At 42.5% G+C, this 27415-nt stretch overlaps 1 protein-coding gene across 3 annotated transcripts in view; it reads right to left on the bottom strand.

Annotated features, from left to right (window-relative positions):
- The window catches only part of htr4 (5-hydroxytryptamine receptor 4), a 297439-nt gene that overhangs the window by 76793 nt on the left and 193231 nt on the right, over positions 1-27415 (bottom strand). For all 3 annotated transcript variants that reach the window (XM_049586445.1, XM_049586444.1, XM_049586443.1), the window contains exons 5-6: positions 20862-21015; positions 11907-12508 (exon numbers count right to left, since the gene is read on the bottom strand). In XM_049586445.1, coding sequence (XP_049442402.1) covers positions 11907-12508; positions 20862-21015 — 756 coding nt within the window. The remainder of the gene's footprint in view (positions 1-11906; positions 12509-20861; positions 21016-27415) is intronic.

Genomic DNA, 27415 nt, shown 5'->3' with positions numbered 1-27415 from the left:
TTTATTTATTTATTTTGCTTTGATGTTGGGGAATACTGAATAGTATTACCTCTACGGATCTTTTAAAACTATAAAAATGAAACAATGTGTGAAGGGTGCTCTTTGGCTGAACTGTTCATAGATGTGTGCAATCATTGATGAGGGTCATAAGTGGACAGTGCTTCAGTTTAATGGGCGTCAAACCAAAAAAGCTGCTGTAAAAACACTGTTCAGTTAAAATGCTACAATAAATAGCCTATCCAGTTAGTGAGAGCTATTTTGTTCTGAACACACACACTGGTTTGACTCCAGAGGAAAAAATAATTTAAAAGGAATTCAACTGAAGATGCTGTAGCCCCGCCCACACTGTTCTGATTGACATGTGATCTCTGCAGCACGTGGACTCAGTTATTATCGGAGAGAACAAATACAACAAGCTGACAGCTGATTACTCCAATGTGATTACCTCACCACTGTTTCGACTGTCAAAGTCAGTTAAAGGGAGGAAATGGTACAAACTGATGTAAATGTACTCAGACCAGCAGAGAGCAGGGTCTGCATCAGGCTGAAGTCATTTGAGTAAGAGACTAAAAAAAGACAATTCACACTGATTTAGTCTGGTGTGTATGAATATTTGAATGATGCAAATTGAATTTTCTCACTGGGATAGTTTGTGTATTTATGCGTCTGCTATTTCCTGTTATTTCAGTAACAAATAAATGTCACTAAGAAGTCATATGAAACACCTCTAGATACTAAAAAAAAAAAATGTGGCAGCTAGCCTCTGTGCATGAATCAAGAAGAAGAAACCTTACAGCTATGGTGACAGGATTCTTGTCATATTTTTTATAGCTTTATGAATGTGCACATATATGGTGAGCCATGACATTTAATTAAGGGCCCATCTGTAATTATATTATCACTCACCAATCTGTAGTTTTATTTTAAGCTCAGCTGACTTAATAAGTATATCGCTGCTGTCAGGCACAAATCATGCCTCTAAAGGAAGCTGAACCACTGAAGAAAAGCTTCTGCTCAACATTTTTATTTTTCATGTCATCAAATGGAGTTCAATGTGACGCAATAAAAGAGATTTGGTTATACTGATGTTTGAAAAATGAGGCTGAGTGAATTTGGAATTTGTTATTTGGACTGAAAAGTGAGATTTAATCTTTTTTTTTTTTAAATTCATTGACAGTACTGTTAAGGATAAATAACATATTTTGTAATATTGATGTGCATGTTTTGCATGTTACATAAAATAAAGCTGGGTGGAAACGCAAACAAAACTCTAAATATAGCAAAAAAGTGGGTTTTAACACACATATGTCTGCACACATGGCTTTCACCAGAACTCTACCAAAAGCACTAAGCTGTAATATTAGTAGTTCAAAAGTCTCTCATAAAATTTCGATCCAGTTTTTGATTCATTTGAATGGAGACTAAACTATTTGTCAATTCTATATTTAGAACTCAAGATATCCTAAATGTTTTGGTGCATAGAGCAAGGCACTATGATGTACACTTACGTTGTTTAACACAGTGATCAGAGGTTGCTTAATGTCTTTCTGTTGAGCCTTTTAGGTCAACACATTCTCACTTTGACCATCATTGTTTGGTTGTGGACTTTCCATATCGTCATATGACACACAAGGTGCCCTGGATGCGTTGGTTTTTGATGTTCTGGGATACTGTGTCAGTTTGCATACAGTCTCTTTCAAAATAAGAGCACTACACCATCAGTGCGACACCACAAATTGACATTTCTTAAACAGCAAACGCATGTGGTTATGTTTTGCAAACACACCCACATGGTTGGGTTTAGGCAACAAAAGCATATGGTTGTTTTAGCAAACAAGAACAGTGTTTGGCTTTACAATCATACGGGAAGTGAACATCGGCCCCACATGTGAAAGTCGGTGGTTGCTGGACCCATCCACCAGCACTCCCACCCGCCCGACTCAGACTTTCATCACCTTAATTTTCATTTTTGTCCTGCCCCATTTGCCCTTGATGCTGCCAGCCACTGTTAAACTGTGATTTACCAGCCCAATCCTGGCAGGAGCCGGCCGGTCCACGGCTTTAGCTGTCTGGGGAGCCACACACAGAGGCCGCAGGTTGCGCAGATTCAGGGGCCACGGGGCTGGAACACCTCATCTAGGCTGACGAAAGGTACCAGCCAGGCGTCGACAGGGTCCAGCGAGTGCCGAGAAATAAAGAGGCAAGGCACCACTCCATACTCAGTCCAAGAAGCCGTGGAAGTGCTCGCCAAACAGGCCTTCAGCCTTACCAGCCAACAGCTGCGTTTACCCCGGTGGCAGTGGTGCTTACGCTGGAGAGGTGGAGCTGGGGCATGGCAGAGGTGAGCTGGGATCCCCGATAGACAAGTTTCCCGTCTTGTTGTTTCATTCATCCCCAAAACAAACACATGCGCGAGCCAGGTAAGCGTCTTTATGACAATACGTGCTAGAGCCCATGGGAAATGTAGGCTTCATTCTGGCAAAACACTACCGCTTTTGTCCACAGGGTCGCCAAAATCAACTCAAAATGAAAGTTCCTTGTAGGGGCTTTAATATGTTCTCACAGTTGTTAGACTTTATTCCACATTATCTACAGTCTCGAAACCTATTGTCTGATGATGAGTATTTCAGGAGATCTGGTGTAGCAGGCAGATATACAGCCCAAGACTTCCTTCCCCTTTCATATGCTGACCATTTCAACTCATTTCTCAAATAGATATTAGCATTTGAATGCAAGAAAAAAAAAAGATTGCCCATGGGCTCCGCTCTGATACTACTCAAACTACACACAGAAACCAGAATGCTTCCGATACCAAAATATTTTCCCATTGCTTACAGATTCTGCATACATATGCAGATATCTGTTTATAGAGATTATATTATCTATAACCTTGATTAATCTCAACCAGCAACCAATAAAAACAACAACAACATGAGGAGAACTTGATCTCCTCCCACACAAGTAGTTCTATCTTCACACTCCACTGATCCCAGGCTGGAAAATTGGAACCTGTCCAGGTGATCATGAGACTATTGGTACTGATAAACAATCCTATCAGCCTTCCAATTATTTTGCTCCAGCATCCACTGGAAATCTTTCTCTCTGAAACAGAAGACATGGTTTTACCATCACTGAGACACGAGGGCCGAAGGGAAGCAGAGAAGCATCATAAATCATATATCACATGAAGACAGAGTCATAGATCACTTTAATTGTCACTTGCAGCTGGCTGCCTTTACGTGCCTGTGCGGCTGAATCTTCTTTGTATGTGTATGTTTGTGTGTTAGCATGATCTCCATCTGTCCAAACCTTGAATGTCAATATTTTTAGACTGACAGGCCACAAACCCTGAACCACAGGAGGTATGAGTGTAACATGTGTCCATGACATGCTATAAACGCGGAGAAGCTGAAGGATGTGACGATGTGAACGTCATTCTGTTGAGCTTTTGAACTGCCCACATGTCCAGTTTCCAGCCTTTCCTTGAAAACCAAAGCAGACTAATAGATGTCTTCTAGCATGCAGCCATAAACCTCTGATGTCCACAGGTCTCAGCTCCCTGCGGAGTTCCTATCAATAGCACCAGGAGACATAATGAGCGAGTGCGAGAATATATGTGGTGTATGACCTGTCTTATATGAAGCATTATATCCAAATGGTCCCAGTAGATATTATATTTCAGAAGTAATGACATTCAGAAATGGCACCATGTAGGAAACCCAACTTGTAATGACTTCTATTATGTAAAGATTGTTATTACATTTGTTGAAAACTCATAACCCTTTAGCTAATGATGGCAGTCAGTGGGGAATATTGAACACTGTTAGTGTCTCACATATTCTCCTGCAGTGAGCTTCATTGCCGCTGCAGACCTGGAGGCTAAATTCTAAATCACTGCACATACTTTTATTCTTTTCCAAAACTATTCTACACCTGAACCATCAGTACACCCAGGTTTACACTGACGCAATATAAACACACCTTTTGTTGAAAGAAAAGATCTAAGACTTTTTCTACGCACACAAAACACTTATCACACAACATGATGCCACTGATGCAACACAACCTCACTCTGACCTCATCACATATGTGCGTTTGGTCATGGATACCGAGATATGACGTCCAAGGTACCCTGGGTGTGTTGGGTGTTGACGTTCTGGGACGCTGTGTCAACTTCAGCCTGTTACATGCATTGTCTGTTTTCAAAATACACTTCTGTTTTCACAGGAAATGTACAGTTTGCATACAGTCTTTTTCAAAATAAAAGCACTACGTTGATAGAACACTGCAAATTGACCTTTTTTTTTTTCTTTAACAACAAAAGCGTGTGGTTGGGATTAGGAAAAAAGAACAGGGTTTGGCTTTACAATCTTATTTGGAGCAAACATCAGAATCCCAGTTAAAGGTCTGAGTTTGTTCCATCCACCACTCCCCTTGCTCGCCCTATACAGACTTCTGTCCCCTTAACTTTTGTTACTGTCCTGCCGTTTGTCCTCCTGAAGCCACTAGGCACTGTTAAACAAAAATGGCAACCAGGCAACCACGACCTCAGAGTGAGACTGGGCTGTCACAGTTGTGGCATGTTTTGAGGGACTGTTCCATTGGCATGCTGACTGCAGGAATGTCCACCAAAGCTTTTGCCTGCACACTGAATGTTCATTACACTACCATAAACCATCTCCAATGTTGTCAGTGTCAATGTTTGGCAGTACATCCAACCAGCCTCACGACCACACACCATGTGTTACCACACCAGCCCTGGTACTCCATATCCAGCATCTTAACTTGCAGGATCATCTGAGACCAGCCACCTGAACAGCTGATGCAACAACTGGTTTGCAAAACTGAAGAATTTCTGCACAAACTGTCAGAAACCATCTCAGGGGAGCTCATCTGCACACTTGTCGTCCTCACCAGGGTCTTAACGTGACAGCAATTGTACTTCATAGCCAACTCAAGTAGGCAACTGCTCAGCTTCAGGGATGTCTGGGACTTTGAAGAAGTATTCTCTCCCCAGATGAATCCTGGTTTACGCCGTATTAGGCAGATGGCAGATGGCGTGTATGGAAACATGCAGGCAAGCAGTTTGCTTCTGACAACAGTCTTAAAAAAGTGCCCCATGGTGGCGGTGAGGTTATTGGGCGGCTGCGGCTCAGAAGGTAGAGCAAGTTGTTCACTAATCTGAAGATTGGTGGTTCAATCCCCAGCTCCTACAGTCCAAGTGTTGAAGCATCCTTGAGCAAGATAATGAACCCCAAATTGCTCCAGATGGTTGCTCCATTGGTGCTTGAGTGTGTCAAAAACGGAGTGGCACCTTGTATGGTACCTTCAACCACAAGTGTGTGAATGTGTGTGTGAATGGGTGAATGTCACTCATTGTGTTAAAAAGCGCTTTCAGTGGTTGGAAAACTAGAGAGGCACTATACAGAAGAGCAGGTCCATTTACCACTGTATGAGGTACAGAGATACCGTGATGAGACCCATTGACTTGCCATTCATCCGCCACCATGACCTCAAGTTGCAGCACGATGTTGCAAGGATCTGTACACAATGCCTGGGAGCTGAAAAGATCCTTGTTCTTGCATCACCTTTACATTCAGACATCAGACATGTCACCCACTGAGCCCGACCAATGTATCTAACTTCCATTCTGTTTTTGGTTAAACGGTTGCAGAAATATTTTGCAGGATAATTAAGGATTAAAAACAAAACTTAGAAAATAGTACAAATGACTGGTTCTCTCTTGGTATTGCTATCCCTATGTAAATAATTGTAATTTTATTTCAGCAGTAGTCACTTCTGAGTAAAATAATGAGCATACAGATGACTACCATATGGACAGGCTCACATTAATAGCTTGCTCTCAATCCTCAGTAACAACTCTCTGGAGGTTGTCCAGAAATGTCAGAGAGGGAATGAAAATGTTGTGCGAACTGTTGGCAGAGCGGACATTAATTGGTCAGGGCTTCTGTGTTGGTATAAACACACTCATTGATTTCTTACAATGAGCTGCAGCTCCTTAATTCTTCAGGATGTCAACACCAGTTTGACTGAAAATGGTGCGTTTGCTGCCTCGATATTACAACAGCTAGAAGACATCGTCCCGTATGGTTTCCCACACAGTGTCAAATCACTCCAACAAATTGTTTCTGGAGCTCAAACAAGAGTCTCAAAGGATCTGCAGCTTTAGTCTGCAACAAGATAATGTTCATGTACAACATACTTCTTGTTAAAGTCTATATTGATATTGTATCAAAGAACCTTTCTGTCGGATCCTTTCTTTGGTCAGAAGCAGACTGTTGGAACCAAGTAGTAAAGTGTGTTAGAACTGCAACTATAACAGTGACTTCATCTGCAATTTCTGGCTTGTAGTAGCCGCTATATTAAAGGGAAAGATAATAAGAATTAGCCTGTTCAAGAGACGTCTTGTGTGTGGAGAAAATGTCACTTGCAGAAGTGTGAATTCTCATTGCCGCTGTCTAAAGTCTCGAAGGCACTGTTCCTTCTCCGGAGGACTCATTGCAAACCGAAGTGAAGGTAAGTTAAGTAATCTCTGACCTTTATCAAGTGCTCTGAATGAGAAAGTAAGAAAGAGGACCTTTGCAGAAAAGTGCTACTGCAGCATGATAAGGTTACTCTGATAAGAGGCAATTCATACCGAAAAGGCTGCCGGTCATAATTAATGTGTGGACACTTTGTAAAACTTTGAACTTTGTGGTTTTGACGAAAAAATTACCATAACAAGTTCAAATGAAACCTTTTGTTCCACTGCAGTTATGTTAAAGAAGTCTCCTTAGAATGTCATAAACATAAAGCCTGAAGGTTCCTTGACTTAACATACTGACATATTCCTCTTTATAAAAGTCGTCTCAGAGTGGTTACACACTTTAAATGAATCTACAAACAATCACTCGGAGGCTCAGACAATGTTTGGTTCCTGAACAATGGATTAAAATGGATGTCAAAACATACCGACAGTCTCTTGAAGGTTGTCTCAGGTCTGTACTTACATAAATGATATAACCACTGGTTTAGTGGTAGTTGATGAGGTGGGTGCACTTCGAGGTAGATGGGTAGATTATTGATGACAGAGTGGGTATACTCTCCTATATATCCTAATGGCTTTTTGGTTGATAGGTGGGTATACTGTAAACTGCTAGAAAAAGAGGTAGGTATACCCCATGCGTATACCCTCCACTACACCACTGGACATAATGGTTGTTAATTATCTTCAAGAGAAGAAGTGCTGGAAATAGTGAGACTGGGTTTATGTCAGAAATACAAATTTCACACAACAGGGTAAAGGGTGGTAAATCATTCTGCAGAGATAAACTCACACAGCAAGAGATGAGGTGTTAATTGAAGTGGCAAGGAGGTCCAAGAAATCTTAATTTTAAAACTCCATATTTGTAAAATATAGTTGTTTTTTTTTTTTTAAATCAGAGCAGCCTGCTGGTGTTCTTGCCATTTTTAGCTCAATTAAAATCTCTCAGTTACTACTCTGTGAAACGATATTCATTGAATCACTACTTGCATCTTAAACAGAATTTCACTGAATTCCCAACTTCACGTTATGAACTGGACGCAGTCACACTATGGAACTTCATGGTTAGGTTTAGACAAAAAAAAAAAAAAAAAAGTAGGTAGGTTGTTAAAAAGAAGTCAACGCTGACTTAGGGATGTGAACACTCGCCTATAAGTAAAAGTTGTGTTTGTCTGACCCAGCCACCACCCCTCATTCCCACCAAAGGGACCTCTTCAATCTTTGAACATTTCTCAGACAAAATTAACTGCGTCCACTAAAGGGTGCTGCCTCACAATAAACACAAGACTGGGTCATAATCAAGCAGCAGACTGTGGGGCTGAAAAATGGAGCCAACAAGTGCTAAAACTGCAGTTCCTCTAATGGCCACTAGAGGCTGTTTCCAAGCGCGAGTCGATCCTTATTGACCTCCATGTTATAATGCCCAACTTTACAGCAAAAATAAACACGTTTACAGCCGGCTATAAAGGATGATTTTGGTCTCTATGACTTATTTCAACATTCATGACAACTGTACAGGGGGTGAATTTTTATATAACTCACCTGTTTGCATTTTATTAAGGCTTAAAGTTACGCATAATTAAGGGCAGGTCGCTCTGAGCGACAGGTTGTCTGCCAATAGTTTCCTCAGTTTCTCAGTCAGATCCACCCTTTGCTCCTCCACAGTTCCAAATTCTAGACCAATTGACCTATGGCTAAGTCCTGCCCTCAAACGCAATGAGCCAATCACAGCGCGTATAGCCATTCCCATACACTCGGAAAACGGTGTGCATGGGGTACATGCAACTCTGACACAAGGTATCCTGAGAGGCTGGGCGATGAGGTGTATTTTTTACACTTTAAACCACATCTCAACCAAGAAAAGTGTCTCCTTTGGATAAAGTTGTGTGGTAACGTTAGACCACAACATCAACTCAACGTGAATAAGATTAACAATGATGTCTACATCTGTTCTAAGGTAAGTCAACATTGTGTTTGAGGCAACATATTGTCACTTTGCTGGAAAGAAATATAAAGTTATCTTTAACATCTCTAGCTAACGTTAGCTAAAGTTAGCCTAACGTTAGCTCCTAGCTGCGTTGTTCATCATGTCACCTTGTTTGCTGGGAGTTCATTAGCCTATTTTGTTCTAGTTTTGTACTTTGGTGATGGTACATCATTGTTAGCTGTTGTCCAAAGTTAAGCTCTAGTTAAGCTAACGTTAACTTCTGGAGCTTAGCTTCATTAACTTATCTGTAATGGCAGAGATAACAAAGGTTGGCAAACGTTATGCTGAATGATTCAGTGTAAATACTGTAGCACCAAACTAACGGAGAGACACTCTTGGTAAAGATGGTAAAAAGGCCGTTATCCTTTTCTCATATTCTGAGCCAAAAACCTTAACTTCAGTGGCACTTTAACTTGTTGTCTTTGATGGTGACGGCAACCAGATGCGGTTCACAAGCGTACACTGTGACCTGTAAATTTTGGCTTGTAATTTAAGCTTTTCATCGAGCTTCTCAACAATAAAATGATGAATATATCCCTCCAATGTGTAGTTTAGGCCCTTTTGGTTACTTCTCAATGACATCTGATCGTTATGTCCCCAAAAATCATGCCTCCTGTGAAATGCCGTGTACTGTGACACCTGCCATAGCGCCGGGCACTGAATGTTGATAGTTTGTCCGAGTGAGTGGAGGGGGCGTGGCTTAGCCATAGGTCAATTATGGTTGATTTCGGCTCCAAAACCAAGATCAGAACAGGAGTCCACAAACCTGTGCATGACATCACAGTGGCTACGTCCATACTATAGCAGGAGAATAAAGGGGACACAAAGTGAAATGGGACTTCTGCACTGTTTTACGGTGTAGAAAAAAGATTTAGAAGTCTATAAAAGTATCTAGTCTACACAAATAGAGAAAATATGCACAGTATTTCTTTCTCAGCTTCAAACATACCACTTGTTTTTGTGTTTTAGCCAATTAAGACGTCCTTTGTTCTGCTTAAGAACAGAAACGCAGCTTTCTGGTCACAGTATCAACAATTCAGATATGAAGGACATTTGCATGACTGCCATCAAAAATCACTGTACTCTGATGCAAAGAGCAAAAGCTCAAGAAAGTGTATTATCTTAGTATTTAATAAAGTATGTCATCTGTACACCTGGCGTGGAGGCGCATGGAAGAGCTCTGCTGTTAAAATTCCTAGTGGGGTCACTGGGTGATGCAATATCCCTAAAATACCTGTGAGCTATTTTTTCATCACCTGATATATTATTCATACAGTACATGTCACATACATACTGCTACATATTGCATTATACTAGGTATAATGTAATGTAATACATGCATGATAGTTTGACCTTCTCAGCATTAACGACGATCCTATGAAAAAAAACCTGCTGTGCTCCATTTATCATTATTGAATACCGATAAGATTGTCAGAGCAGACGCAGGGAAGGAGTATGCGGGAAAAAAATGAAGAGTAAGTATGGAATAGGCCTCCACGGAGCACACGTTAAACGTCAGACTCTTATCTGAGTGAAACATGTGTTCTATGTTTAGAAACAGTAATAGGTCGGGAGAGTAATGAGTCACGACTGTGTGTTCGAACGTGAAGGGACCAGGAGGGTATTTACAGAGATAAAGAGTCATCTTGAACACACCTGAAAACAAATCATTTTTATCACAGTGGGCTGGCGCCACTTGCCATTTGACTCCACTGAACGTTATTTGGTAGGCGTCTGCAGTAATTACTGTACGCAGGACAGGTGAAGGATGAAGGGCTCCCTCTGTGCTCTGTGAGATTACTACTGCAGCATCCATATGCAGAGAATATGTGAGGCTGAAGGACAAGTCATGGTTTGAGTATACAAAAACAAGAACTGCAAGGATGAAGGTCTGTTAGATATAGTGTGTGAAACGAGACTGACTCTTCCCGACTCTTACTGTCAGATGTTGGGATGAATTTCTGACATGTCAGAAACCTGGTCAGCCATTGTCAAGCTTTTGCTCAGTTAAAGCAGAGCCACGAGTCAATGCCCCAAAGTCAGTGCCTTGTTTCTCACTCAATCAATCGTAGCTGATATCTTGAGAGACAGAGAGAAAGAAGGAGACCCAGGGAGACAGGGGTTAAAATCGTGTACTAAACTTTGTGCGCAATTGCATTTTAAGCTCTTTTTTGGGACGTCTGTCTCTACATGATTGCGAACCGTACCTCTGCCAGCAAACAAACTTCTACCTGCCTGCAGCCCTCGATCCTTCAAACAAACATTTATTGACAATTGTCAATAGCCAGAACACTCTGCAGGGGCTAACGGTCTGCTTTATTGTCTATTTTACACATACAGTGTGAGCACTCAGGTCATGGCTTGACAATCAGACCGTACAGTGTGAAGACATGAATCCTGAGCTTTTGCTTTAACGTTACATCGCAGATGATTTACTCGTACAGTGAGAGTTGGAATAAAACAACATTTCTAAAATGGGCTAAAAAGCTGTATAGGGACATTATAGAGCTTAATACAAAGTTGTGATAAAAAAGACGGTTTTATGACATAATACAGCTGGTATTTTCACTGTCCTTATAATCTCAAGATATGAGGACATTTTTCATACAATTAAATCAGTTTTCCAAGACTTTTCTTACTTACTTGAACTCTACATACCCACTGAGAATCTATCAAGTATAAAATAAGAACTGCTGAGGATCATCACTACGGCCAGATATCAGTGCTCGACACCTATAAGGTATCAACTAAAATAACCCAGTGCTGTTCAGTATCAAAACTTCTCCAGTCAAACCATGACTGCATTTGATCCTTTTTGCAACAGGGGACTGATCCTAGACCGTGCCGACTTCCCACCTCATCAGAAGAATTTCTGTTGCTGCCATATCTGGCGCCAGTCTCCTCCACATGAGCAGTCAGTACAATGTCTGCCTGGTTGGCACGAGCTAGCACAACAGCAGCAGCTAACACCTAACACTGGGCTGATAAATGGTCCAAACAGACTCATGATTAAACCAAAACAAATCGTAAAATCCTGTTAAACCTAACTATTAGGCAACGTTAGCCATGTGATGCTAACAGTTAGCCCTGTCCACGGGGCAGATCTCGCACTCCTGCAGTGGCAACTATAACCCATGCAGTCTGTGGTGTGGTGAGGTCGACCAAGGTGGCTAATGAAGTACTCTATTGGTTTCGGTATCACTCAGGATGCTGGTACTGGTATTGTAAATTTTTAAATGATACCCAACTGTATGATCAGGCAGTATCACCTAAGGTACATGCATACTGTTGTTTTCTTAATTCTAATTTCTGAGATGTTTATACCTGATAAACATGGAGCCAGACCTGAACACTGAAATGATTTAATGGACTTACTTGAGTACATGTGTGGAGCCGTTGATCTGCGTGGCTGTGCAGGGAGCGCCGGACCCCAGGATGGACGGCCTGCGGTATCTCTTCCTCCCACAGCACAGGATGATGAGGAAGGCACGGCGGAAGGACTTGTTGAGGAAGGCGTAGAGGATGGGGTTCAGCATGGAGTTGATGTAGCCCAGCCACAAGCAAGCCGCCCACAGCTGGTCTGGCACCGTGTAGTCTATAAACGGGTCCACCACATTGGTGACGAAGAACGGTGCCCAGCAGAGGCAGAAACACCCCATAATGATGCACAGAGTCTTTGCTGCCTTTGTCTCTGTTCGCATACGGTGGTTGCGTTGATGGTCAGCAGAGTCTGCACCAGTGCCGACACCGGCGCCAGAAGTACCAGGCGCACTGGCACCGGCTCCTCCCGCCCGCTGCAGCATGCTGATCTGCAGGGCGTGTGCACGGGCTGTGACGTAGATCCTCTGGTAGGCCAGCACCATGAGGACCAGAGGGATGTAGAAGGCCACCACGGAGCAGGTGAGGGCGTATGGCTTGTTGACCATGAAGACACAGGATGTGGAGTTGCTGCCCTCGCTGTGGCGCCGCTGCTCGATCTGGTAGAAGAAGTCACATCAGAGGGGACAGTGAGAGAAGCACCTTGAGTCAACAGTCACGCAGACATTTCCGTTGTTTTATTCTCCATCACGTAAAAACAGCAGCAATGAAACCTCTATGTTGGCAGCCTGATGTAAAATTTGAAGGTGTGATTATCCCAAGGAAAAAATAATGTTTGCTGCTTCATGGTATCAAGACGTAAAGTTTATAAACATATATTGGCCCTATGAGGCTTCAATTGTCATCACAAATCAGAAAACCAGCACGTCAAAAAAAAAAAATAATTTTTTTTTTGACAGAATAATAAGCTTAATTTAAGTTTTCTTGTGGCAAAAAAAAAAAAAAAATCTCCTGGCCAATTTTTTTAACTGTTTCCTCAATAATAAATAACTAAACAAATAAAATAACTTAAAAAAAAATTATCCTGGCATTTTTTTTACACCTGGCAAAACTTGTTTTCCCACCTGTGCAGATGAAAGAAATAAAAAAAAATAAATTAAATTAAATAAATTAAAATTAAGATTAAATAAAGATTTTCCTCGCAAAACATCTGTTCTTTTCACCTGTTCTTAAGTCATAAACACAGAAAAGACAACAATTTAGATCAAACTAAGATAACCAGAATATTTTCCCCCACTTGCTTCTCAGAGCTTCCACAGAAAACAGTACATTTTAGTACCAGCTGCCACTGACAGTCATCTAAGTACTGTCATGTATTAAAACACTGCCTCTGTAGCTTCACTGTCTTGTCCTCAGCTGACAGAAGAAGACGAATAAAACGTGTTTTTCAGGCACAAATCAACTCAGTCTCATGCACACACATCTAATTAACTTAAAGGTTCAATTCTGCGAACAATACATTTATTATTTTTTGCCCTGAAACGCCTCCAGACTTCATAACAACCCCCTTAAAATCCGACGCTCTCCTCAGCTGAGTCTCCGTAGTAAGCATGGAGCTCCTGAGGGAGAAGGAGGCGCTGCATGTCACCATTAATCACAGTGAGGTCCCATCCCAGTTTTTCCTCCGCTATCATCTCTGTGGGGAAACTACGGCTCGGGGCTATGAGATGAATAATACAGAGATCAATCCATATCTCTGAGTGGAGGCCACGCTCCCTCGTCTGTACACTCAAGTTGTTTTTAAGAATGGGCTGACGTGTTTAAGTGTTGAGCGTTAAGGTTATCTGAATGGACACAATTATAAAAGTAAAAGTAAACACAGATGTTTATTTATTATCCGTGCTTCATGCTTGTCCAGCTGATGAAGCTCTTTCTCACTGATCATATTTCTTTCTTTAAATACAGATTTATTCCACTCAAGTGTTGCCAAAAGGAACACTGGAAGTCCTTCTTGTCACTCATTCGCCCTTAAATCTGAAGACAACAAAATATTTTTTTAAGAAGCACCTCAGAAAAATAAAGATGTTGTTGTCTTTGAAATGTCTTTGAAGCTCCAGAGTGTGTGTGCAGTAAATTCCACCACCTTTACACCTTACTAAAGTCAACTGATTGCTGATTAACCGAGCACAGAAAAACACATCAAACCTGTAATGAGGAATGAGGCCTTTTCATCAGAGTGCTGATGGCTGTTATTTTATGATTTTAAAATTCATCTCACCCTGTCTGTAATGAGCGTGCTTATTTCTGGCGTCTTAATATTTTCTTCATGCTAAGTTTTTTTTTAAAAATTAATCAGAGGGAGTAATTTTAGTTTTTATATGAAAATATATCAACTTAGACTGTGAAAATGAATTTGGTTATGTGTTTCACCTGATGTTAAGCTGCATGTAAGGAGCGGCAAGCCATCCTCTGCACATCAATCCGCTGAATACAAAAGTCTGATCTAAAAATACTGAAACACCATAAATAATTATATTATTATGTTATGACAAGCTAAATAAAAAGCTTCTGCCACATTAATAAATATATTCTTACACTGGCAGATTTAGAAATGTTTGCAGGAAAACACCCATGGCTACGACACCAGTAGGGGTGGGTGGTAATTTGATGATCTGAAGATAGGATCTTTAAAGGTAGGATCTGGAGGATTTTCAAACAAAACAAAATATAGACATATACAAATGAAATCCTGCTTAATCATCACCTATGGGCTTCTACTCATGTGGGGTGGTGACTCTGTTTGCAGAGCTCCTGCCCTTTAACTGTATTTTGATGTTTTTGTGAGCTCGGACCGCTTCTGGGCGGAGATTTCCCCAGCCAATGAGAGAGCGCAGGTGCCGTGCCCGTGCGTGTCCGAGCGTGCACCAGCGCGAGCCTTGCCTGAACCTCTTCTGTGAAGCCTTCTTCTGTACCTCTGGGCTCCGTACACCTGGGAGAGTTGAGCCTGATAGGAGGGGCCAAATTTGAATGTGTGTTTACAAACAGCATCTGGAAAATCCTCCAGACCCTACCTTTAACAGTGTGTCATTTTATGTTGTGATTTATAAAAAAGAGACCATTAATAGATAAGATGAAGATAAGTGGGTGGTGAAGTCTGCTTTTGTTATTATTCTGCTCTCTGTGTGAGTGTGTGCACTCTACGGTTTGCTGAGTGACTATTCAAGTTATGCAGAGTATTTCATATGTTTTCTATCTTATTAAATCTTTTCTATGTTTTACTGTAAAGCACAGTGTTCACCTCAGTTCCTCAGTTCAACCACAGATATGTAAGGGAGCATAACAGTCCAGTGGTGGGAGAAGTCCTCAGATATTCTCCTTCAGTACACCACAGTGTAAAGGTCAGGCAGAATTTTGTAGAGTGGCCCATTTCATGAAAATGTACACACTTAGTTCCAGTGAATTACTGAGATAACCTTTCAAACACTGGTGATTTCCACTGCTCACACACGCACTACATTCGGGAACATTCCTGTCTAGTGCCTTTTAACACATGCCATGGTAATAATGGGAAATACTGGGCAAGAGGCACACCAGCAGATGTTGGTCATGCAGCACTTATGGACACCAACTGTCATAAAACGAATCAAAAGAAGAAGAAGAAGATGGGGCAAGGTCAGATGTACTTGTACGCGGCTGAGTATGAAGATGATAAAAGATGGAGAAAAGGAGGTTGCGTGTGAGAACTTGGAATTATTTGTTAGTTGTTAAATCACTTGTGAAAGCATTAGCATAAATGCTAAACGGCAGATTCAAATATTTCATCAGCAGAGTCTTGTGACTAGTTTGCGTACTTTTTTTTAAGGCTTTTTTTTGCCTTTATTGTACAGGACAGGGTGAAGGGGGGTGAGCGGGATGGTGACGTGCAGAAATGGTCGCAAGCCGGAGTAGAACCTACAAGTACATGGGGTGCCAGCACTATCCACTACGCTACAGACGCCCCAGACTAGTTTGCGTACTTAATGTGAAAGCGTTTTTTTGTCAGTCTGATATAACCCTCTACGTGCTTGTCCCTGCAATGTTACTGCTTTTATCCACAACACTGAAATGTTACGTGGTCTTAAGGTGGGAAATTGGTGGTATAGACCCCATACAGGAAATGTTCCCTAAACCTTTCAGGGATAGACTTCATGAGTTAAAGGGGCTTTCTATAACTGGATCATAAATATTGATTTATAAATGTTAACATCTTTTTAATGACCTCAAGGTACCCCAGAGGGAGTTCACGTATCTCGGGGTCATGTTCACGAGTGGGGTAGAATGGAGCGTGAGGTGGATCGGTGGTTTGTCGCAGTGTCTGTAGTGATCTAAGCGCTGTGCTGGTGAAGATGGAGCTGAGCCAGAAGGCAAAGCTTTCTTTTTACTGGTCCATCTACGTCCCAACCCTCACCTATGGTCATGAGCTCTGGGTAGTGACCGAAAGAACAAGACCATGGATACAAGTGGCCGAAATGAGTTTCCTCTGTGGGGTGGCTGGGCTCAGCCTTAGAGATAGGGTGAGGAGCTCGGACATCTGGAGGGAGCTCGGAGTAGAGCTGCTGCTCCTTTACTTCAATAGGGGTCAGTTGAGGTGGTTCGGGCATCTGATCAGGATCCTCCTGGGCGCCTCCTGTTAGCAGTGTTCCAGGCACATCCCACTGGTAGAAGGCCCTGGGGCAGACCCAGAACACATCGGAGGGATTACATATCTCATCTGGCCTGGGAACACCTTGGGGTCCCCCAGGAGGAGCTGGAAAGGGTCACTGGGGAGAGGGACGTCTGGGGTGCTTTGCTTGGCCTGCTGCCCCCGCGACCCGGCCCTGGTTAAGTGGCTAATTTTAACAAAATTATACACTACACTGCTGTGTAGTGATACTGAACACCAACGCACTTCCTGACATAAATGATGTGATTTAGTGTGAAACCACAGACTGTGCTCCCCGACCAATCAGAGCTGTGTATTCCACAGAGCTGTAACAACAATAGGAACCACTAAAAATAGACAGTGACATGTTTGTGTGTCTCTGGTGGCTGCGGAGTTCTGGTTGTTTTGTTCAGTTTTGGAGCTGCAGTTTGTGCCAGGACTGACTGGCTACTCAGAATATTCATCAGCTCTAATTAGACCCAAAGAGAGACGCTGCCACCGCCACTGCCGCCGCACAGCACTAACTTTAGACTGTTGTGCTGTAAACTTCTCTGTATGCATGTTTGTGTGTGTGTAAGAGGAAGGCAAAGATGTTTGTGTGATGTGTGAGTCAATGCCAATGCTGCCAAAGATGAGCCAGCCAGTCCTCCTGCTGACAGTCAGCTCGGAGGAAACTTTCGCTGGCGTTCAGATAAAGGCAGACTGGGGGCGAGCGAGGTTAATAGTGGGTGGGGAGTCTCTCTCTCTCCTCGTACACTCATGTTGTCTTTGTCTGCACACCTGTCTGTGTGTGTGTGTGTGTGTGTGTGTGTGTGTCTGTGTGTGTGTCTCTCTCCTCCTCCTGCTGCTGCTGCTGCTTTACACTGCTGTATTTTCATTCATTGCAATCATGACTGATCTCAGACTTTTCATTCACAGATTTGCACAAAAACATTTTTTAAATTTCGATATGGTCGATTCTGTAATGTTTAACGCCCTCAAATTACACTAACAAGTTCCCACTTATCAAACTGTTGTCGCTTGTCAAAAAGATTTTTGCTGTGTCAAAATAATAACATTGAAGATGATAAAGAAAACAGGAAGGAGAGTAAAAAACAGAAAATAACAAAATGGAAGTGACAAATAAAATCAACAAAAACAGTGAAAACAGTAGACGTTGGTCGGCACATCCCCAGTTTTGAGAAGCAGGAAGAAATACTGACACGGAAGCAGAGCAATGCACTAGGGTTGCAGCAATACACAGGTTTCAAGGTATACGGTAATATAAAGGTTGATGGTTATCATACTGTGCACATTTACTTATCTATGATATTGAAAAAAATAAACTAACTAACTTTCAAATAATAAAATATGCCCAACTCTAGAAATGTTTCTCAACAGAAAAATAAGCATGATTGCTCACATTTCTTTGAAGGAATAGAAAAATCCAGCCAAGAATCATATTTAGTTACAAGTATACAGCTTCACATTCACAGAGATAGCTGGAAGCTCTCTCAAGCACTCTCAGGTGCAATAATAAACACCCCTGCACCTCTTTCTCCAAATTCTACTTCTGTACTCAACATGATTTGGAGGATGCTGCAGCTGCTTGTATTCTAATGTAGTCATTTCCAACTTTTACGGCTTCTGACTTGTAGAAACAAGTCAATATCTAGTGACCCCTCGACACAAGTTCTGGCTTTGTTGCTGAGATATGAAGTTATGCACCCAGAGTTACAGTATGTGTAGAGATTGATTCTTCCTACTTGGATTCTGTCATTTGAAGAGTTTTTAAAAGCCTGAGGGGAATAAAGTTTAATGTTTAACAAGAAAAAACTTAATTTAGAGAGAAGTCAAAAAAACTGTGCAGTCAGCAGCACATGCTCTGCTGTTCTCCTCAAAATGGTGGAGAATTCAGCAGCAAGCCATGTCTCCCTGACTCAACATTTATTTCCTGTATATCAGGTTTGTAATGTGTCTAAACCACTTCAACTGCTTTACAATCGTGCGGGATGCGAACACCGCTCTCCAGGGTGAGAGTCGGTGTTTGTTGGACCAATCCAGCCCCCCAGCCTGCCGTATTTGGACTTTGGCCACCTGGGCCTCTAGTTTCCCGGCGCGGCGCAGGGTGGCGAACCCCGCGCAGAGTTAGTTTCGAGCAGCGCAACCCGAGCCGCGCTCAGTTTGGTAGTTTGGCAGACCGAGGTGCGCTGAGATGGGTGTGGCGGCGCAGCAGGGGGAGGTGTCGACAGATCCAGCTTGGCGCAGTGACAGTTTCGTGCCAAAAGGCTTTGCCGAAGGTGTGCTAAAAGCTCGCCAGCTGAAACCAGGTCTACTGTCAGCGCAGAGGGAGCGCAGCCGGTGTAGTGGCAGTTTGGCTGACCGGCGGACAGTGCACACACGTCACCAAAACCTCACAGGCAGGTTTCCAGAATGTCAGGCACATTAACGATGCAATAAATAGCCACAAAACCACTATTCAATGCAACTATCTGCAATCAGCACATAAATGTATCTCTATACCGACTGTCCCGTCACATCTGATGTCAGATCAAAGGGGACTGACACCGTTTGGCACGTTTGGCACGCGTAATGGAAACCCAACCTGATTTGATTAACACAGCTGCAAACTAATGAGTTCACATCCCTCTCAGCCAACCACAAACAGCCACAGCATCAGATAGGGAGTATATATTCAGCATCTGTCATCTTAGAAAAGTCAAAAGAAAAGAAACAGAGTGAGACTGCGAGAGAGAAAGAGAGAGCGCGCGAGAGAAACGCAACATTGATTTACAATTGTGGTGACCTCCTCCCAGGCTACCTTTGCATCATCAGCCCGTGGAGGTCTGCTCGCAGTTCTGTATATTTGGACACTGCGAGCAGACCTCCCGGACCAAAACATCAGTTTCCTCCTGGGAGAAGTTTGGCCGTCTGACGCTGCTGCTCTCTTCTGCCATGGCAAATTGAGTAAACTCTCATTACGCCTTCGCGTGGCGCATTTAAGGGCGAGGAGAGGGGCTCATTTGATTGGTGTGATGTGTGTAAAACCCACTCCACGCCTTCTCTCCTCCCTATTTCCGACTTGCGCAGGTAGGAGGGATGGAGGTGGGAAAGAGGAGTAGCTGTGCCAGGCGCACGGTGTGCCAAACACACCGTGCCAAATCTGCCTGGCCACACCCAGTTGGCGAAGCGCAGGTGCGCTGTGCCTCCGCCTCGCTCGGCCTGCGAAACTAGAGGCCCTGAACTTTAAGTCTTGTCCCGCCATGTTTCCCCCTGATGTCGCCGGCCACCGTTAAACTATAACCGTGACTGGCTACGTATCATGATGATGTTAGAGGATACAGACCCTGGACAGGTCACCAGACTATCACAGGGCTGACACATAGAGACAGACAACCATTCACACTCACACTCACACCTACGGACAATTTAGAGTCATCAATTAACCTGCATGTCTTTGGACTGTGGGAGGAAGCTGGAGCACCTGGAGGAAACCCACGCTGACACGGGGAGAACATGCAAACTCTGCACAGAGGGGTCCCCCACCCTGGGGTTGGGTACAGGAACCACATCTCCCCGTCTCATCATTTCTTTCCTGTATTTCAGGATACATAGCTGTCTATTTGTGCTGTAGTCCAGTGCCTGTTAAAAGTTATATATTTGTCTTTTCACATTTCTTAGCGGATTGAATTGCAGTTGAGCAACTGCATCTGCTGAGGAAGGAATCTCTGCTGTGGCTGAAAACTTTAGAAACAACGAGAAGTGGATCTTTGGTGAAACTGACATTTGTAAAGTCAAGATCAAACCTTCAGCCTTTTCTTTCTTAATCCGTCAATCAACTTGTTTTCCCATCGAATTGATCTTGAGTTGGGCAAACCTCGGTTCTCCTCCTCAGCCTGTGTTCTATCTGACATCCTCTCTAACATTAAACAAACCTAAGTGCACAAACAAGGCACTCACACACTGACTCATCCGTTAAATTCTTTACATTTTCAGACGGAAATAAAGAAACAGCTTGACTCCATGTCTGTGGTGTCAGTGGCCTCGTTCCTCTGTGTCTGACATGTTGATGTTGTTTCCATAGCGACACATGAAGCATTTCCTCCGTCTTGTAAACAATACAAAACTGTTTGTCTCATTTTTGTGCTTCTTCTTTTTTCTCCCCTCCAGGCGACTCCATTTTCACTTAGCAGCAGTGTATTATCATCATGAACTGGCACATCCTGTGGAGATGTAAAATATTTTCGGCTCCACCTTCATATGAAACCAACGCAGGCAGCTCAGTGAATCATTTCCCCTGGTGTACACACACACATGCACACACACACACACACACACACGGCAGAACTCACCAGGTGGTTGATGCCAATGCTGTTCCAGCCCTGCATGATGGGCAGGAAAGAGATGAAGGTGGGAATGACCCAGCAGCCGCCGATCATCAGAGCCACTCGCATGGGCGTCATTTTGTTCCGGTAGACCAGAGGCTGGCAGCAGATAGCGTAGTACCTGTGGACCAGTAAAAGGGATACCCCATAAACTCATCCATACACCAAGATAACATGCTGTATGTAGGCACAACAAATGTGATAGAGTCTGGGATTTCAGATAGAAATGAATAAAATAAACTTGTACTCGTAAATAATTGCTGTACGAAACCAGTAGTCGTTAACGTCTTGCATGAGAGGGTGAAACGTCCTCAAGAAACTCAAGTAAGTCCAGCTGCCTTCGATACAACACTTGGGATTTTTGGGACGGTGCACGTCAGGCTGCGGCACAGACTATCCATGTACGCAGAGCCTGTGCCAAAGGTATGTCGTCAAGTCAAGAAGACAAACCTCACTCTAGAGATACTTTTGCTCACCTCTGGGTTGCCAAATCTCTTTAATTCTCTGTTTTCTTTTTACATTTTTGTTGCAAACGTGCAGTGTAAGGAATTTTGACTCCTACATGACTAAAATTTGCAACCAGCCAAAAAAAAAAGGGACATAATGAGGAGTGACTGCACGAGAGGACACAGCTGAAATACCTGCTTATTTCTGGTGCTTTCTACTGTCGCTCAGTCCTTCTGTTTCTCCCTCTCTTTTTCTCCTTAATGAGCTCTTTTGGCAAGGCGAGGGGGTGTTTGCTGCCAGTGCATTTGCAAAAATATGCTAACCACCAATAATTAAGCACTAGAACACCTTTTAGAAATCTAATGTCTCCCTTGGTTCCTCCTCATGTCTCTGTCTTTTGCTCAGCCCCCCTCATCAACTCTGCCATTTTATGTACTCAGGTTTTCATTCCTTCATTCTGTATCCCTTTCATTACATGCAATGATCCTAATTATCCTCTCTTCTCTTCTTGTTCTCCGTTTTTCCTCATCCTCTTTCCTTCAACCTCAACCTTTTTCCACAGCTACCTCTTGTACCTTTTTTAATCAGCAGTTTTTCTCTATGTTCCCATTTCTAAAGCCAATCTAATATCTAAAATAAAGGACGCCCAGAGGTCAATGACTGCCTTGACATCATCACAGCCAGTCTGATGCAACAAACTAAATTTCTCTTTTGACGACTATTACTCAGTAAATTGTCAGCTGGCCTTGGCTGCTGTGTAGATCTGTCTCTCTGCTGGAGACTTGGCGTTCAGTTTGTCAGCGTCTGCAGACCATCACTTGTCCTCCGTGACAGCTCTAAGTCCTACAAGAGAATGATGGAGAAGCTGGATACAGATACACGCTGTCATGTGATTCATCTGCTGGTAGCCCGTCAGCATATATTTACCCCTCACTCTGACCCAGATCTGTCTCTATTGTCCACTTCCTTCCTTCTTATACACTCTCTTTAGATTTTTTGCCCTGCTTGCTGTATTTCTCTCTTTGATGCCAGGTAGCATCTCGGACTTTAGTTCTTTGCCTCCTCAAATAAATGAAACTAACAGGACTTCGCTTGTTTTCAGTGATCCTTATACATATATATCTCTTTGTATTTCTACTTCTGTGTCACTTCATTTGTAGCTTACTCACTGCCCGACACACACATTTGCTCCAAGTGTGTCACCAGCATTTTATGCGTGTGTCTAAGTGTGTGTGCCTGAGCGCGATATCAAACGCTGCAGCGGGACGCAGCATGCTGTCAGGCAGTGATATCGCTGAGACAACGCTGGCTCTGAACTGCATGAATGGAACGGATGATACGGAAAGGGTATGAATGAGTGCGGGCAGAGGGATGAGGACAGAAAGAGAGGAGGAGGAGAGGAAAAGAGAAAATGAATAAAAGGGATGAAAGAGACAATAGGAAAAAAGGAGCAGGGGGAAGAGAGGATGAAGGACAGAAAGAAGGAAACAGGAAGGAAGGACGGAAGGAGGGAGATGATAATAAACAGTATGGTGTCAAAATAGAGAGAAGAGGAAGAGGAAGAAGGAGGTATTTATCTCTATGAGAAGCTCAAATGTCAGGCGCTGCATTGCTTACTGTAACAAATCCCCTACATCTGCAATTTTACCTGCCGTGGTCAATGACTGTGTGAGTGTGTGTGTGTGTGTGTGTGTGTGTGTGTGTGTGTGTGTGTGTGTAGATACTGAGCGCTCAGACCTGTTCCAGTGTGATAGAAAACAGATGAAGTCAACCAAGCGAGCCACTCAGACCTCCATTACCCTCTAACCTGTCATGTCTAAGTGTGTGTGTGTGTGTGTGTACACCAGTGTGCTTCTGTGCCTCTGCATGTTACAGATGTGCCACCATATGTGTGTATATCCATGTCATGCCTCAGTGTGTTTATGATTTTCAGAGCTGCATGGAGCTTGAGTCGACATGTGGGAGTCGACTTTTACTACTTCTTCAATGTCATTGTTTCATTCATTCCTTTAATGGCGGCAGTAGCTCAGTCCATAGGGACTTGGGTTGGGAACTGGAGGGTCGCCTGTTCAAGTCCCCGTCCGGACCACTCTGACATCTCTCCACTTAGTGCATGTATAGGTCCTGTTTGTGCATGTGTGTGTTCGGACCTGTGTGTAATTGATAACAGAGTGAAAAATTGAATTTCCCCTCGTGGATTAATAAAGTATATATAAAATAAAAATAAAATTATGTTTCATGCATTATGTAGAGCACTATGACTTGACTTTATGAATGAAATGTGCCTATAAAAACAGAATGTGCCCCTGTTTGCCTATTAAACCATTACATATTGCTTTTTTTCCTCCAAGAAAGCCACTTGTTCATTTCACGCCTGCCTCACAACACGACTTCAGCCCTGATTTTTCGTTTGCCAGCAATTTTTGGAGCTTCCCAACAGAAGCCGCAGATCAGAGGCACACCAGTGCTGGCTTGGCGCTCGCAAATCAGTGCTTGAGCCCTATGTATGAAGTGCTGAAACAGGCTCGCTGATGCATCGCAGACACTCCCCAGATATCTAAAAGGCGAGCGACAGCGAATGAGAGCACAATACACAGGTTGGGAAGCAGCAGTGACGAACTTTCCATGGTGTGTTTGTGAGAGACGAAGAGGAAGTGACTAAAAGGGGGCAGAGACGGTGGGAGGTGAACTACTGCACACAATGTTTCTGTAAGTTATAAGTTACTCAGACCACTGCTTTGGCACTTACTGACTTTGATATTTTGAAGTAATCACCCACCCAACCCCTGATTGTGCTTCAACACACACATCACATGGTGTACTTATTGGGGATGTCTCCAGGTGAAAGATCTTGTGGTGTGTGACCCATCACCACTCAGATATGTAGTGTAAAAACCACAACAGCTTCAAGACCCCTGAGTTTAAGGCAAGTTGTGTTGTGTGAACAGTGCAGAGATCTGACGACTCTGAAAGTCATGTAGTGTGAAATTAGAATCAGGTAATTCCTCTCATATTTACCCACACAGGTGTTTTTAATTACTTTAGCTGATTAGACCTCTGGTCAGGTTGGCTGGAACTCTAAGGCTGAGTAATGATTACAGTATAAACGGTCTTATCTTAACAAGTTCAAGGAGCTAGAGGAAGCTGTCAATCAAGTATGATGCGCGCAAGCCAACAGCTTTTTTAGAAGGGGTCTCATCAGGCAGTGTCAGTATAAGTGGACTTTGGGGACTTTCAATAGTAGAGAAGTCACTCCAATAGACAAAGCTATAGGGAATCATCTCGTCTCTTTGCAGCTTTACAAAGCTTACTGGTTTGGTTGCCAAGCAGTTCATTTTTAAGGAGGTCTTGGGTGTATAAAACCAGTTTATTGGCCACTTGAGCTAATGTTAGTTAGCTGCTTCGATCATGGAGATGCTACATATGATTAGTTTGGTTAGATTCTCCACAGTTCAATCAATTAAAGGCCTGTCCCAAATATAGGCCTTTGGAGTTCAGTGATTTAAGCGAATAACAGCCAGGGCTACTAATTGAAGTTTTACAAGTATTTGACTCCTCTACTCACTCACTGTCTAACTTTAAAAACACATATATTAAATGGTTCATATTCAGCACTCCAAGCAATCTTGGTACCAATCGTCTCGGTCTGACCATAGTTTAGCCTCTCTGGGCACTGTCCAATATTTAGGAAGTTCTGGGTCAGCCAGCTGATAACCAGATAATGTTTATCCGCACTAAGACTTCCTCTTCTGTGCAGCAGTTATTGTTAACAATTCAATTAACAACTTAAAACTGAGAATGGAATTGAGAGTTGAGAGACGTCTACGACTGGACTGTTTCACCGTCAACCAGTTTACAGTTTGTAGGTTAATCAAAAATAAAAAAAAACCTAAATTATTGTCAGACAATAGTCAATGGGTTCTGAGTTTGCATTTCACCTGGAAAAGGGAAGAAATTCAAAAACAAATCTAGCGGTGAGGCGGCAACAGGAAAATCTCAAAAAACAAAAAAGGAAATATTAGATTTTATTATTTACTATTTTCTTTTGGTAAAGTAGGCAGCATAAGTTCCATTTGGTAAAACTGGTGTATGTAAATCTATTGTACACAGTTCTCATTATAAAAAAATATAGAAAATAGTAAATACTGCTTTTTAATTTTATGTATTTTTCACCTAATTTATGTTTGTCATTTAAATTATGTTCTTTAGTTATCTGTATGAAGCTGCTTTCTTTTTTAGTATATTTTTAAAGTAATGAAAGTCGTCTAAACTTAAATTTGCAGCGAGGCAGATTTGAACCGTCTCTCATGTTTGCTGGAGGTATAATCAGATGTCCCGCAGCAGCGTGTGAACGTGGAATGCGACCACATACTTTGGTTTCGTCACTTCTCAGAAACCAGCCTCCATATAAATACTGTCTGAATAAAAATGTTAGAAATAAACAGAGAGAAATGTCTTGTAGATCAAAAGGAAACAGGGACCATTTAGAGTGCTCACGGTCAGGACATGCTGCCATTCAACCGTGCAACGTCTGCTTCTAATCCTCCCCAGGTTCATGTGTGTAAGAGTGTATGTGTGTGTGTACGCCTTTGTGCATCTCTGCATAATGTTGCGTCATTGTATGTATTCAAGTGCAGACATACTGTGCTTTTGTGCACGTGTGTGTTTGTGTGTATAGACATTTGTATTCAGACATCCGTGTCATTCAGGCCTCCACAGCCACACTTCAAGAATCCATTTGCAACCTTTCAAAACATCTATTTTGGCAGTTCAAATAGAGGGGGTCTCTTGACCTTTTTTAATGCCACAGCACATGCAGACCACACACAGTATACACAGCCACTCCAAATTACTGATGGCGGCGAAATGCCACGCACCGCAAGTCGGTAATGAGGTAGGACCATAGCAGGGGAGGCAGCAAAATATCAACAGTGACTGACGATGGGGATAAACTGGATTAGCTTTAATACTGCTGCTGCAGAGCACACTGTTCAGTCAACCCTCTGAGTCTCAGCAAAGGTTAGGAAAATGTGTGAATTCAGCTGCCGGGGAGAGGATGAGTTTGAGACAGCTGCAACTACAGAATCCATTGTTATATAATCAAATTATATAACTATAATTCTTATGACAAACATGTATTCAGATGAGAATATTAAAGATGCATTAACTGTCTTTTTTAGCACTTTAGTTCATGAAAATCCCAAAAAACAAGGCCTGTCGCGATATGTGACAAGTCGGTTAATTGTACGTTAAATTCAAAGGGAGACGGTAACTTTTCCGGCCGCGATTAATTGCCATAATCACGTGTGTTTGTTTTCCTCGTCTCTCTCCACTAAAGAGACTGGATGACAAGAGCGTTCACTGAGTTGGTTCATTAGCGTAATGAACGGAGGGAAAGCTCTTGTCATCGAGTGTCTTTGTCTCTGTGGGGGAGGCGGGGCTATGGGCTACACACACACAGTGCGATCTTCGTGAGGGGGAGATGAGGCGGAGAACAAAACAGAGAGTTGAGCGTAAGAGAAAGACAGGGAACTTGTTCCTAAACCAAATACCAAATGCCACGGGTCCTGTGTGGGAGTGTTTTGGATTTAAACCAGATTACAGAGGGGAGCGCAGTAATTTGGACGAGCCGGTGTGCCGGTTTTGTTCTAAAACCATCTCAACAAAAGAGCGAATACGACCAACTTAACTGCACACCTGAGAGTGAGAGGCTGACAGTCTATTTTTTATATTTATTTTGATAATTTTACGTGTTATTTTGGATATTTAAATTGTCTTTTTGCATTCGTAAATGTTCTTGTTAAATAAATGTTTATTTCTCTTTAAAAAGGCTGTACTTGCATCAATATGCCTTTATTATCATTATATAAGTTTAAAAATGGTCTAAAAACAGCAAAATTACAACAATAATTAAAATGGCCTTAAAAGCACAATATTATGCAATATTATCGCTTATCGCAATAATTTCTGACACAACTAATTGTCCAGCAAAATTTGTTATCGTGACAGGCCTAGTTGCCGCATCCGTATAATTCAAATATGGAGGTAGAAATAAGTTGCCACTTTATTGTAGG

The sequence above is a fragment of the Epinephelus fuscoguttatus genome, linkage group LG9, assembly GCF_011397635.1.
Source record: "Epinephelus fuscoguttatus linkage group LG9, E.fuscoguttatus.final_Chr_v1".
Taxonomy (NCBI): domain Eukaryota; kingdom Metazoa; phylum Chordata; class Actinopteri; order Perciformes; family Serranidae; genus Epinephelus; species Epinephelus fuscoguttatus.
This window is presented reverse-complemented; position numbering and strand designations above follow the sequence as displayed.